Here is a 14638-nt window from a genome sequence, read left to right on the forward strand (position 1 = left end):
GAGCTCTCTCAGCCCCACCTACCTCACAGGGTGCCTGTTGTGGGGAGGGGGAAGGGAAAGGAATCTGTAAGCTGCTCTCAGACTCCGAGTGAAGGGCGGGGTCTAAATCCAATCTCCTCCTCAGGAGGAGGGGGGTGTTATTTGTTTGGTGTCATGGTTAAGTGCGCGGACCCTAATCTGGGAGAACCAGGTTTGATCCCCCACTCCTCTACTTGCAGCTGCTGGATGACCTTGGGCAAGCGCTAGTTCTGTCAGAGGTATTCTTGAAAAGAGCAGTTTCTGTCAGAGCTCTCTCAGCCCTGCCTACCTCACAGGCAGTGTTCCCTCTAAGCTGAGTTAGTGTGCGCTAGCTCACAGTCTTTTAGCCTCCAGCTCACATTTTGCCTTCGCTCAGGAAGGATGGCGCCAGAGCAAACTAATTTATGTAGTAGCCAAATCGCTTGCTCACAACTTTAATGCCCGCAGCTCACAAAGTACAATGTTTGCTCACAAGACTCCACAGCTTAGAGGGAGCCTTGCTCACAGGGGGTGCCTGTTGTGGGGAGGGGAAGGGAAAGGAGACTGTAAGCCGCTGTGAGACACCTTTGGGTAGTGAAGGGCCATGGGGTATAAGTCCAATCTCTTCTTATCTTCTTCTGATTCAGCGTAAGATAGCATCATGTGTCATCCTGTTGAGGACATACCTGAAGAACTGTGGACTCAAGCCATGTAAGGCAACTCAAATCAAACGGTGGTGCTGAATTAGGGGTGTGAACCCCCAAAGTTGTTGTGTTTCTCCCCCCCCCCCCCACAAATGTATTGAACTGAAAAAAATGGTCAGGTTTCCCAAAAAATGTTTAAATCCCAATATAGGTGCAGTATTTGGGTCTGGGATTTTTTGGAAATCCCAAATTTTGGGGGGAGGGGGTCCAATAGACCTGAGAATAAAAAGAACAGTTTAAACTGAGCTGCAAGAGAAGCTTACCATCTGGAGGAGAAGGAGGAGGAGGAGATTGGATTTATACCCCGCCCTTCACTACCCGAAGGAGGCTCAGAGTGGCTTACAAACTCCTCTCCCTTCCCCTCCCCACAACAGACACCCTGGGAGGTGGGCGGGGCTGAGAGAACTCTGACACAAACGGCTCTTTTTCAAGGACAGCTGTGCCAGAGCTTGTGACTGACCCAAGGTCACATCAGCAGGTGCAAGTGGAGGAGTGGGGAATCAAACCCGGTTCTCCCAGATTAGAGTCTGTTCTGTACAGACCAGGGGTAGCCAAACTGTGGTTCGGGTGCCGCATGCGGCTCTTTCACACACGTTGTCCAGCTCCCGGCAGGGCGGCCGGGGAAGCTCAATATCATTCGCAAAAAGGTATCACTGGACAAATAAATATCATGACCCATGTCTGCTTTTACCCCTTTTGTTGTTATTTCCGGCAGTCTCATTTATAACATTAATAAAAACCAGATTTGCTTCTTTTCCAATAAAAACATGTAATGTCTGTTCGTGTCCGGCAGCTCTTACGTTAAGCGGGTTTGGCCACCCCTGGAATGGACAAACATACCTGAATAAAAGCCGGGGGGGGGGGGGGGGGGCGCCAAAATAGGGCCGGGGGGGGGGGGGGGGAGCTATACCGGTAGCCAGTCAGCTATACCGGGACTCAGCTATACCGGTAGCCAGTCAGATTCTCTGATCCGTATTTGGCTTAAATGATATTTTAAAAAAATAACGGGGAGATATTTGGCCGGTATTTCTCCAGCTCAATTTATGCCAAATGCACACCCGTATTCTGACTTCTGGACATCGAACAGGGGTCACTGGGGGTGTGGGGGGGAGGTATTTGTGAATTTCCTGCATTGTGCAGGGGGTTGGACTAGATGACCCTGGAGGTCCCTTCCAACTCGGATTCTATGATTAATAGCTGGTCTGTTGAAGAAGAGCTTGGATTTATACCCCGCCCTTCACTCAGAGTGGCTTACAAACTCCTTTCCCCTCCCCACAACAGCCACTCTGTGAGGTAGGTGGGGCTGAGAGAGCACTGACAGAAACTGCTCTTTTTCAAGAACAGCTCTGACAGAACTATGGCTTGCCCAAGGTCATCCAGCAGCTGCGAGTGGAGAAGTGGGGAATCCAACCCGGTTCTCCCAGATTAGAGTCCGCGCACTTAACCACACTGAACCCAAGAAGGCGACTTCAAGCTCAAACCAAAACACTCCTTTTAAAAAGTTAAAACCCCAGTTGCAGCAGGCGAGGTTCTCAGCTGCCAAGAAAGACTTCTGGAAAACTCCAGAGCATTTCAGGACTGGTCGAAGGAGCGGTAAACGTTAAAAGCTGAGCAACAATAAACCACCACGGCGGCTGGACAAGGGGGGGGGGGATCGCAAGCCCGCATACACAAAGAAAAAATTCTAAAAATCAGGCCTGCTGAGAAACCAGAACAGCTGTCCAGTGACGAGAACAGGAAGGGGGGGGGAGGCAGGGTGGTGGAATCTGCAGGCCTGTCGCACTCGGCAGCAGATGGCCCCGTGCATTGGCTCAGCAGAGGAACCAAAAAGAAAAAACGGATACAGAATTAATCGCCCTGAGAAGACTTGATAGAGCTGTTCAGTCCTGAGGGCCTGGAGGCAGCAGGAACACCGCTACAGACCAGCCCCAGCTCTGCCACTCATTTTTCAGTGGGGCCAACGCTCCCTCTAAGCCGTGGAGTCTTGTGAGCAAAAATCCTACTTTGTGAGTGACCGGCATTGGAGTTGGGAGCGAGCTATTTGGCTCCTGCATAAATGAGTTTGCCCTGGAGCCCTCCTCCCTGAGCGGAGGCGGAAATATGTGAGCCGGAGGCTAATGAACTGTGAGCTGGCTCAAACTGACTCAGCTTAGAGGGAGCACCGGCTGGGACCGGGGAGACCCAAGGACAAGGCCCCACTCAGCTGCCAGAACCCTCTAGTGGGTCCAGCGTCCCCTCAAGCCACACCCGACTTTACAGTGACACTGCAGAATTTCAAAGCCAGTTCCGTGCGCCTTGGTGTTTAGTCATGCCGGCCACATGACCACGGAAACGTCTTCGGACAGCGCTGGCTCTTCGGCTTGGAAACGGAGATGAGCACTGCAACCCTAGAGTCGGACTCGACTGGCTTTTGAGCAAGGGAACCTTTACCTTTATAAAGAACACAGGTGGTTTGCCTTTGACTCCACAGAGCTGCGCAACCCTCGGTGGTCTCCCCTCTGAGTCCTAACCGAGGCCAACCCTGCTTAGCTTCCCAAATCTGACAAGATCAAGCTAGCTGGGGCGATCCAGGTCAGGGCAAGAGAGAAAAAGAGGAGAGATTGGACTTACACCCCATGGCCCTTCACTACCCGAAGGAGTCTCAGAGCGGCTGACAATCTCCGTTCCCTTCCTCTCCCCACCACAGGCACCCTGTGAGGTAGGCGGGGCTGAGAGAGGTCTTTTGAGAGAACAGCTCTGAGAGAACTTGTGACTGACCCAAGGTCACACCACCAGCTGAATGTGGAGGAGTGGGGAATCAAGCCCCACCTAGCGCGTGCATTTCTCCCGGACTGCGGTGGGTTTGGGCTGGAGAAGATTTCAGGCGCTGTGAAGCCTGAAACGCCCACGTCTTCGCAGTAGCCTGCCTCCCACACATGTAAGGTTAAGGGAGAGCAGCCTGTCTGGCTAAAACCACAGCGTCTCTTTTCGACCCCCACCTCCCCACGCCTACCCTCCAAAGCCGAGCCGGAATTGCACGCGGCTTCCAGCAACCTTCCCGTTCAGAGCCACATTTGCACACGTAAGAAACATGAGACTGGCAGCCAGGTCTGAGCCCAACGAGATTTGGGGGGACATGAGCTTTCACGGAAGAAGGGAGCTTTGACCCCTCGACAGGTCATGCCCCCCAAAAATCTTGTTGGGCTCTCAGGCGCTACTGGGCTCGAATTGAGCTCTTCTACTGGACACCGACACAACTACCCTCTGAGACAAAACTGGCACAGAGCTCCAACACAAAGAAGTACTTCATTCTTCCTCACTGAGAGTCTCAGCCCTGGATCTGTACAGGAACCGCACTGGGCAGGGAGGGCCTGGGGAACAACGTCAACGTTACGTCCCCGGGGGAGTGGGCGTTGTGCTCCTCAGATAACAACTTGCTGGTGGGTCCCCGGCCCTACAGTTATTCAGGTGTCCTCGACCAGGGCCGGGGCCTTTTCGGGGCTGGCCCCAACCCGGTGGGACTCTCTACCAATTACCATCAGGGCCCTACAGTTTGGTGTGGTGGTTAAGTGCAGGAGGACTCTAATCTGGGAGAACCGGGTTTGATTCCCCACTCCTCCACTTGCAGCTGCTGGTGTGACCTTGGGCAAGCCATAGTTCTCTCAGGGCTGTTCTCTCAAGGACAGTTCTGGAAAAAGCTCTCTCGGCCCCACCGACCTGACAGGGTGTCTGTTGTGGGGAGGGGAAGGCGTTTGTAAGCCATTCTGAGACTCCGAGTGGAGGGCGGGTTATAAATCCAATCTCCTCTTCTTCTGCAGGGCCTGTAAAGCAGAGATGTTCCGCCACGCTTTTTGGCTGAGGGCGGCAACGGTTTCCATCCTAGCGGGCAGCCTTTCCCGCTCCGGCTGCTTTTCACACCTTCCTTGCCCTCCTCTCCCCTGCCCACAAAGCAGCCAGGAACTGGATACATTAGTACATGCCATCTGATCTGTTTGAAATGTGTTATTAGTGTTTTTATGTTGAATGTGTTTTTATGAATGTTGTACATTGGCCAGAGCCCTGCACTAGCAGGGATCGGGAAATTTAACAAATTTAATATAGAAACAAATATAGAAATAAACGGGGACCAATTCAGTTTTAAAGACTCAAAATAAGCACCTGGAAAGGCATGCCGACTCAGAGGTCAAAAGGTAAAGGTTTCCCTTGCTCGAAAGCCAGTCGAATCCGACTCTAGGGTTGCGGTGCTTATCTCCGCTTCAAAGCTGAAGAGCCAGTGCTGTCCGAAGACATTTCCGTAATCATGTGGCCGGCATGACTAAACACCAAGGCGAACGGAACGCTGTTACCTTCCCACCGAAGTGGTACCTATTTATCTGCTTGCAATTTCTTGCTTTCGAACTGCTAGGTTGGCAGGAGATGGAACTAGAGACGGGAGCTCACTCTGTCATGCGGCACCCGGGTCTCCAACTGCTGAACTACCGACCTTCCACAGCCTGCAGTTTAGCATCTTAACCACTTGAGCCACCGCAGCTCAAGAACCCCCCTTCTATCCCATTCATGCACAGGTGAACGTAGTATGGATCACAGCAAGTCTTCCCACCCGCCAAATCCAGTGTTTTCTGGGCTGCGTCCCCCTTCACCCAACTCTTCCCTGCTCTCTGGCCCTTTTCAGCCCCTGCGCAACGCAGCAGAAAGGTTCACCACAGGTGGCATCGCTTAGAAGCAGCGTCTGCTCGCCAACCTCTTCCCTCCCCCCCAGGGCTTCGAGCCCCCAAGAGTTCACGAACCCCAGAGTAAACAACAGGTGAAAAAGTCATGAGTACTACCGTGCCACTAAGACAGAGAGTCTGGTTTTAAAAGGAGAGGGGGGTTGCAGAAGGTGTGGTCCTTGCCATTTTCCCACCAGCCCACGTCACGTGCCACTGAGGCACTTCTCGAGTGGGAGACCCACGAATACTGCAGAGAACGCCCTGCCTAGGGTTCAAAAGGCTAAAGCCACTCTGGAATATAAGCGACGCACAATAAATTCTGACAACACACCCTTCCTACCAAGAGGAGGAGGAGATTGGATTTATACCCCGCCCTTCACTTGGCGTCTCAGAGCGGCTTACAAACTCCTTTCCCTCCCCCCCCCAAACAGACACCCTTGTGAGGTAGGTGGGGCTGAGAGAGCTCTGACAGAAACTGCTCTTTTTTTCAAGAACAGCTCTTATCAGAACTACGGCTTGCCCAAGGTCATCCAGCAGCTGCATGTGGAGGAGGAGTGGGGAATCAAACCTGGTCCTCCCAAATTAGAGTCTGTGCACTTAACCACTATACCAAACTTGCTCTCAATGCTCCTTCTAAACTCTGGAGTCTTGTGAGCAGAAATTCTACTTTGTGAGCTCCTGGCATCTTAAAGTTGTGAGTGAGCAATTTGGCTACTGCTTAAATTAGTTTGCTCTGGAGCCACCCCTTCCTGAGCCGAGACAAAAATGTGTGAGCCGGAGGCTAAAAAACTGTGAGCTAGCTCACACTAACTCAGCTTAGAGGGAACACTGCTTCCTACTTTTTAAAAAGGCGTTTAACAACCCATTTCTGCAATGCAGCTGAAGGAGAAAAGAGGGCTCGATAAGAGCATTATGATGCATAATAAATTCAAGCCACACAATAAAACATGAGCAGCTCAAATGCCATCAAAAGTTACCTGCTCCCGGTTTTAAGAAAATAGCTTGCGGGCGGTTAACATTTTGTTCTAAACAGCAGAGGCTTTTCGTACACTTGCGTGTTTTTAAGGCCCTGCCATGAAAAATAAAAAAACACAGATATTATTCCATGACATCTACAAGAGTAATGTCTTCAGTACACGGTAAAAAGTGCTCCAAAGGGAAGAGAAACTGGTTGTTTTTGTAAGAGCTGTCCTAAGGAGCCATTTTAGGGTGAACCGGCAGAGATACATTCCGAACTTCGCTCACAGTTAAGAGCTCCGAAGCAAGGCACTAGAGCAGTGATGGTGAACCTTTTGGAGACCGAGTGCCCAAACTGCGACCCAAAACCCACTTATTTATCGCAAAGTGCCAACACGGCAATCTAACCTGAATGCTGAGGTTTTACTTTAGAAAAAACACACACAATAACTTAAGATGATCCAAACAAAGTAAGGAAAGCAATCCCAAATGCTTTCATTTGCTTAAAATTATTTGGCAGAGAATTCGACACTTTAATGATGGTCTGGGCCTGGCTGGGGCGATGGCACGCGTGCCCACAGAGAGTGCCACCTCTGGCACCCGTGCCATAGGTTCGCCACCATTGCACTAGAGATCAGAGGGTCGGCGGAAAAGGCTGTCAAGCTGCGGCCGACCTACGGTGACCCCAGAGGGTTTTCAAGGCAAGTGTCATTCAGAGGTGGTTTTGCCCATTGCCTGCCTCTGCGTAGCAACCCTGGACTTCCTTGGTGGTCTCCCATCCAAGTACTAACCAGGGCCGACCCTGCTTAGCTTCTGAGACCTGATCAGACTGGGCTAACACGTGTGGTCTTTAGGAAGCTTCAACCTTGGAGAAGCAGAGAAACATCCCATTAGCCAACATTAGCACTGACGTCCTGCTTATCTAAAGCACTGGGATTTGGCGAGGTAAGGAACCTAGGACAGCAGGCTCTGTGAGCACTGGGCCTCATTGCCGGCCCTTGGAACAGCAGACGGCCACAACATAAATTTGGGATTCTTCGTTTCAAAAGTATCTCTTTGCCAGCGTGGCATGGGAGACAACAACTATTTGAGAAATGGAAACCTAAAGTCCCTGGAGCCTGAAGATCTAGGGAGACATAAAGTTTCCCTTGTTCGAAAGCGAGTCGAATCCAACTCTAGGGGGCGGTGCTCATCTCCGCTTCGAAGCCGAAGAGCCAGCGCTGTCCGAAGACTTCTCCATGGTCACGTGGCCGACATGACTAGACGCCGAGGGCCACAGAATGCTGTTCCCTTCCCACTGAAGCGGTGCCTATTTATCTACCTGCAATTTCTTGCTTTTGAACTGCTAGGTTGGCAAGAGCTGGGGCCCGAGACAGGAGCTCACTCCCGTCACGCGGCACTCAGGTCTCGAACTGCTGAACTACAGACCCTTCAGTCTGCAGCTTCAGCATCTTAACCTCTGAGCCGCGGAGGCTCCTTCTAGGGAGACGTTTGTCAGCTTAAAAGTCAGGCTAAACTGCCAAGTGAGAAGAGCACTGAAACGCTCAGTACCAGTGTCCACTCTTTTGAGAAATTCTTTGGTAGTCTGAGTTTGTGTTACAGCACGGAGTGTCAGCTCGCTGCCATGCTTTCATTGTTTTCGTTCATCCTTTGCTTAACTATCGGGAGGCACTCAAGAGACCGTGCAAACTGGCTCTGCCAGAGGGTGTTCTCTCTGTAACCTTGAGGAGGAGGGGGAGCTTGCATTCCACCGCTGGTGTGACTATTTCTGCTCTCATGGAGCGAGGAGAGTCTCCCGTTCATGATGTAATGTCCCGCCGGGAGAAGGATTTCATTTGCTTAGCCAACTGCCGCATCAGAGTATATGTACTGATGCATCTGCTCTAACCGTTATTCCTAACAATGTACTTGTATAACCTGGCAACAGACTTGTATTCTAATAAAGCATAACTTTTCCCTGAGAAGTATGTGGAGACTTGCATGCTGCGCTGAACCTCACGCAGAGCAACCCTCCATAAGACATGTTTCAGTTTTAAGGCGCAACGTGGTTATGATGATAAAAGAGTTCGTTCTTTTTGAAATTCCTTTATTTGGAAGAAGCAAGAAGAGCAATGGCTGGACCCCGTCAGAAGTGCACACTACCGGCCCATCTCCAGTCACTCTCCCCTTTCTGGAGGAGAGCAAGAAAACAACTATTTCGGTATTCGGCTCACTGTGCCACGATAGTCCGGGCGCACTGTGCCACGAGCACGCGCTGCATTTTGACAAAAGGTATATGAAACAAGTAGGAAGAACACCAAAACGTCACTAAATCAAAGTCACCGGCACGAGGAAGGTAAGTTGCAGCAGCAATTTTGCGGCTACGCCCACCACCCCGTGTCCGAATCCCAAAAGTGCCCATGGACTCGAAAAGGTTGGAGGAGGACCCCTGGCTTAGAGTCTTCCTTCCAGCCCAGTAATATGTTTTCAAAGCATCTCTCGACTCCCACTCGGACGGACGAGACGCTAGAAAGATGGCCAGAACGTTGGCACCGACAGAAAGAAATGGAACTGCCGCGTTTGCAGACTTTCTTCCTCTGCGTTCGTCCGAGTCCTGTGAGCTGGAATTTCCCGCAAAATATTCACAAAGGAGACTTCATCAAAGTGAAATGTGTATGTTGTCTAAATCTATCCATCTAACCCATCATAGGAAAATGAAGAAGCCAAAGAATAAATATACAAGATAAATATCCAAAAAGTCTAAGTATCCGAAAAGTCCAACACTTTTCCTAGGTAATTTTTCCAGTGTTTCAGACTTCTGGTCCTGAATCACTGAAGCAGCCTTTAGGGGTGCAGATTAGAGCTAAGGAGACCTGACCCAATGTTGAAGTAAGAGAAAAGCATTCTCTTAAGAGAAAAGCATTCTCTTAAAAGGAGACGGCATGAGACTCTCAGTAGTCATTCCTTGTTCCGGAGGAAGGAACAGAAGTCTGAAACGCTGGGGAAATTGCCTAGGAAAAGTGTTGGACTTTTCGGATATTTATCTTCTATATTTATTCTTTGGCTTCTGCATTTTCCTATGATTATATTGATAGATTCAGACAACAGATGCATCATCATCATCATCATCATCATCATCATTTCGTTTTGACAAAGTCTTCTTTGTCAATTTTTTGTGGGAAATTCCAGCTCACACAGTTGTCTTTTGTTATTCTTTGCTACTTTTGACTGTGTGCTGTGCTGTTGTTGTAGTTAGTTCAAGTTTGCCATTCTGGCAGGGCAGACGGTCCCTTGAGACCACACACAGCTGGAACCGACGTTGCCTTCCTTCTAGCCTAGGGGTCCTCAGCACCTGCGGACGCCTTCCCTGGTGCCTGCCAAGTGTTTTCAGAAAGCGGGCAAGGCCAGGCGGGGCTTTTACAGAATCATAAGAGTCGGAAGGGACCTCCAGAGTCGTCTAGTCCAACCACCTGCACGATGCAGGGAATTCACAACTACTTCCACCCAAGCTTCTGATCGGCTACACCAGTTTGGTGTAGTGGTGAAGTCTGCGGACTCTCATCTGGGAGAACCAGGTTTGATTCCGCACTCCTCCACTTGCACCTGGCTGGATGACCTTGGGCAAGCCGTAGTTCTCTCAGAGCTGTTCTTGAAAAAGAGCCATTTCTGTCAGAGCTCTCTCAGCCCCACCTGCCTCACAGGGTGCCTGTTGTGGGGAGGTGAAGGGAAAGGATTTTGTAAGCTGCTCTGAGACTCCCTTGGGTAGTGAAGGGCGGGGTAGAAATCCAATATCTTCTTCTTCTCTTTGTAGATTTTTAAAAAAACATTGGTTTGGCAACAACTGCCACCACAACTCTGTATGACTGAACGGAAAGCTGTGTGTACGCAAGAAAATATTTCTTAAAGGGCATGTTCATTTTAAAAAAAGTATTCTGTCAAGAGGACCTGCCTGCCTGCCAAATTGGAGAGTTACTGTCGGAGTTACGTGTTACCTCATTCCCTGGTATTTTGTGGTTGGCTTCGCCTCTTACGGCAGCCATTTTGTGGCTGCACCCACCACACTGTGTCAGAATTTCAAAGATATCTGTATGCTCAAAAAGGTCGGGGAACCCCTGCAATTCTCCCTCTAAGCTGTGGAGTCTTGTGAGCAGAAATTCAGCTTTGTGGTTCAGGTTCAGGCTTCAGTTTATGTGCCTTATTAGCCACAGGCCGTGTTCATCAGCTCCGTAACTCGCATGGTACTGGCTTTGACTCTTCGCATGGGACATATACATACGTCTCCTCTCGAGGCGCTAGTACAATCGATTATATTTGTGTTTCATCCTCGCTCCTACCTCATGATCTTCACTTTAGTGTTGAAGACAGGCCTGAGAGCGAGCATAGTCCATGAAGTCTAACCGCAACCCAAAGAATACACCTGATGGCGTTCGTTTCGGAGAAAGCAGAATTAGATGGTCCTTGCGGCTAAGCCAAAATATTGAGGAGCTTTGTGAGCTACTGGCATTAAAGTTGTGAGCGAGTAATTTGGCTACTGCATAAATTAGTTTGCTCTGGAGCCATCCTTCCTGGGCGAAGACAACAATGTGTGAGCCGGAGGCTAAAAAACTGTGAGCTAGCTCACACCAACTCAGCTTAGAGGGAACACTGGACCCCTGTTCTAGCGTCTCCTCGACTAAAAGCTTACACCTCGGATGTTTCTGTGGTCTTTGCTACAAAGCGTGGAGAATTTCAAAGCAAGTTTTTTAAAAAACACGGTAACTTCAAATGAAGCTTATTGACAATGTAAGTCCAGGGATTTTTTTTTTTAAAGTTCACCTGCAATGAAACTGTAAACAGAGTCTGTTGTTAGCACAGAGTGCACCTTTAGTTAGAAGAATTTAGTCGATTAGAATTAACAACATTCATACAACAGTATTTGTTCATTTTTTAAAGTTTCCCAAAGTATTACAAGAGAGAAGTTGCTCCTTTTGTGATCTTCTGGCTATAAAAGGCTTTAAAAGTCTTTTCATTTGGATTGGGAAGGGAGATTAATCGTAGAACAGGAAGGGAAAAGGCAAAAAAGGCAACTTTAGTGTTTTCCTTTTGAAACGCTGCATTCGTGTCCCACTCCGAATTTCTGCCGCGTCAGCACGTCTCTTTTCATTAAGAAACCTGTTTGTTCCAAAGCAAAACAGCTCGCAAATATTTCCCTTTTAAAATGTTCTTTACAGAAACAAAAGAGCTAAAATATATATATATATATATATATATTTATAAATAAGAGGGCATCAAATCATAAAAACTGACAGTGTCTTGATTTTTTTTTTCCAGCCAGACCTGATAAAAGTCTCAGCGATGCTACAGACTTGTTAAATAAGAACATTATAAAAATTAGCAAGAGAGAAACTTCAGGGCCCAATTATGCCCGTTCAGGTCTGAAACGGTACTAAAATCCCCACCCCTCCGCCCCCCCCAAAAAAACCCAAAAGTGCAAAAGTATACAAGGATAACTGCATAATAATGGCAAAGTTCATCCCAAAACTATTTCCCCAAACATGCCCCGGTTGAAACGGAATTCATTGCTGCCCCACTGTTTCCCTATTTTCGCAAGAACTTGCAATGCAAGTCAAATTTAAAAAAAAAACAAAAAACACCCCACACACGCGCACAATAATTTCCAAACGAAGTCACTTATCGGACAAGCACGAAGCAGAGAGCCACTCCGGAACGCGGCAACGCCAGCCGCTCGGACAGGAAAGTCCTTTTAAGAGTCCCCCGGGAAGAAGAAAGAAGCACACAGATTTCAACACTGCATATGGAAACGGCACACTTCGAGAAGTTCACAACTGGAGGGGAGAGCTGTGCTTCGGTCCCTCCCCCTCCCCTCCTGACAAATTCGCCTTCTGGGTCAACCCCAACCCCCCCAACCGACCCCCGGGGTGGGGGGGCGGGAAGGGGAGAGTTTTGCATGACAGTTTTGTTGTTGCTTTTTGTTGTTGTTGTTGCTTTTTTTTAGAGAGAGAGAGATCCAGTTTGGTGTAGTGGTTAACTGCGCAGACGCTAATCTGGGAGAACCGGGTTTGATTCCCCACTCCTCCACTTGCGCCGTAGTTCTGACAAGAGCTGTCCTTGAATAAGAGCAGTTTCTGTCAGAGCTCTCTCAGCCTCACCTACCTCCCAGGGTGTCTGTTGTGGGGAGGGGAAGGGAAAGGAGTTTGTAAGCCGCTCTGAGACACCTTTGGGTAGTGAAGAGCGGGGTATAAATCCAATCTCTTCTTCTTCTTCTTCTTCTTCTTAAAGTGTGCAAGGGGGAAAAATTATATATATAAATAACTTCTGTCCACTGCAAATCCTCCTTTTTTCCTACGATTTCATAAGGACGATGGGTGACCCAACAGTCTAGAACACTACGGATGTTCTGTGCAAATGCAGACACACCAGCACTTTAGGTCTGTATTCTTTGTGAACGCGGGACCCCTACAGACCTGGGTCGCGGCCTGCTTCGGGGCTGAGGGCATCGTCTACAAAATATAGCAAAAAGGGGCGGGGGGGGAGTTTAAAACAGGGCAAGGTTCTTCCTATGATCTGGGAGGAGAGAGAGAAGGAATCTAAAACTTTGGCGACAGGAGCTCCGGGCATTTTACGCAAACTCTCCCACAAGCCAAAAGTTAAGCACCACCATCTGCAGGGGAAAGTTGAGATTAAATAGGTGGGGGGGGCGGGGAGAGAGAGAGAGAGAGAGAGAGAGAGAGAGAGAGAGAGAGAGAGAACTCTTCCAAGAACCTAACCGTAAACCGAAAAAGTCTCTTGCGTGTTCTGGCTCGGTCCAAAGGAGCCTAGGGCATTTCCAGCTCAGTTCCGCAAACCCCGTAAGCAGAGTCATATTCCCGGTGCCGGAGCTCTTATAGGAGGAAAGGGTTAGTCATGTTTGCAGGCTGTGAGGCGGAGGGGGGGATTCCAGTACTGTGGAGAGGCGCTGCCAGAGGCCCTATGATGCTCACGCCCATTCCCGGGCCCATCCTGGCGAGGGACACCGTTGTGCCCATGGTGGGCACGGGCGCCATCCCCACCGCCATGGGCGCCACGGCTGGGAGAGGTACGGGCTCCACGCCCACCGCCGGCACGGCGTGGAAGGACGGACTGGTGCCCATGACGGGGCTCGACCGCATCTGATTGAGGGTGAGCGGCTGGGGCTGATTCACTTGGAAAGGGTTGATTGGAGCAGGAGCGGCAGGCGCAGCAGCGGCCCCTAGTGGTGAGGAAGGGGAATAAAAAAGAGAGAGAGAGAAAGAGAGAATCCAACTGGTCAGTATTTCCAATCCGAAGGAGAGCCCTGTACAGAATCTCACGGCAGTAACCTTCTCAGCCTCCCCCAAAAGCTACGCTTGTCCAAGCTGACCAAGTTGCGTGAGACAGTAGGCGTCTCTTGCATTGTCCCCTTTCTGTTCTCTGGGCAGGAGCCACAGACCAAAGAAAGGCACGTGGGAAGCAGGGCGTCTCTATGTTTCAACAAGAGCTGCTATCCGAACACCGGGGGGGGGGAGTAGAAAGAAAAAGCCGTCGTCCCGTGGTTGACAGAAGCAAGATACATTCAGGAGGGTTCCCCCCATCTTTAAAACAAAGAGGAGGAGGAGGAGAGGAGATTGGATTTATACCCCGCCCTTCACTCGGAGTTTCAGAGCGGCTCACAAACTCCTTTCCCTTCCCCTCCCCACAACAGGCACCCTGTGAGGCAGGTGGGGCTGAGAGTGCTCTAAGAGAACTGCCCTTTCAAGGACAGCTCTGACAGAAGTATGGCTTGCCCAAGGTCATCCAGCAGGTGCAAGTGGAGGAGTGGGGAATCAAACCTGGTTCTCCCAGATTAGAGTCTGCACACTTAACCACTCCACCAAACTGACTCTCAGGTACACTAAATAAATAAAGTATTAACGTGAACCGCCTTGAACCATGAGGAAAGACGGGATGTAAACATTTTAATTAACAAACAAATAAATCTGAGGTAGGTTCTAGACAATCTATTCCACTGGTTCCCAGAGTGGGCAATACCGCCCCCTCGGAGGCGCTAGAACGATCCAGGTGCAGATCCACAAACTGCATCTTTTTGTCCACTCCTTGAAGGTAGATGTCCCGGGGGGGAGGGGGGGCGCTGAGTAATTTCTTTTTTCTGAAAAGGGTGCGGGTAGGCCAAATATGTTTGGGAACCTCTGATCTATTCAGATCAGCTCTCGCAGGCAAGCGTGGAATATCAGCAGTTGAATCCCTGCTCCGGAAAGAGCATGCATGGATCAGGTTTGTTAACCAGACCACCGATGATTTCTAAAGCCACACTTTTAG

At 49.8% G+C, this 14638-nt stretch overlaps 1 protein-coding gene across 3 annotated transcripts in view; it reads right to left on the reverse strand.

The window, feature by feature from the left end:
• Window positions 1-12582: 12582 nt before the first annotated feature.
• The window catches only part of EPN2 (epsin 2), a 61977-nt gene continuing 59921 nt past the window's right edge, over window positions 12583-14638 (reverse strand). For all 3 annotated transcript variants that reach the window (XM_015409293.1, XM_015409286.1, XM_015409278.1), the window contains one exon: window positions 12583-13553. In XM_015409293.1, the coding sequence (XP_015264779.1) occupies window positions 13207-13553 (347 nt within the window). In that variant the 3' untranslated portion in view covers window positions 12583-13206. The remainder of the gene's footprint in view (window positions 13554-14638) is intronic.

The sequence above is a fragment of the Gekko japonicus genome, unplaced genomic scaffold (genome assembly GCF_001447785.1).
Source record: "Gekko japonicus isolate JY-2015 unplaced genomic scaffold, Gekko_japonicus_V1.1 scaffold103, whole genome shotgun sequence".
NCBI lineage: Eukaryota > Metazoa > Chordata > Lepidosauria > Squamata > Gekkonidae > Gekko > Gekko japonicus.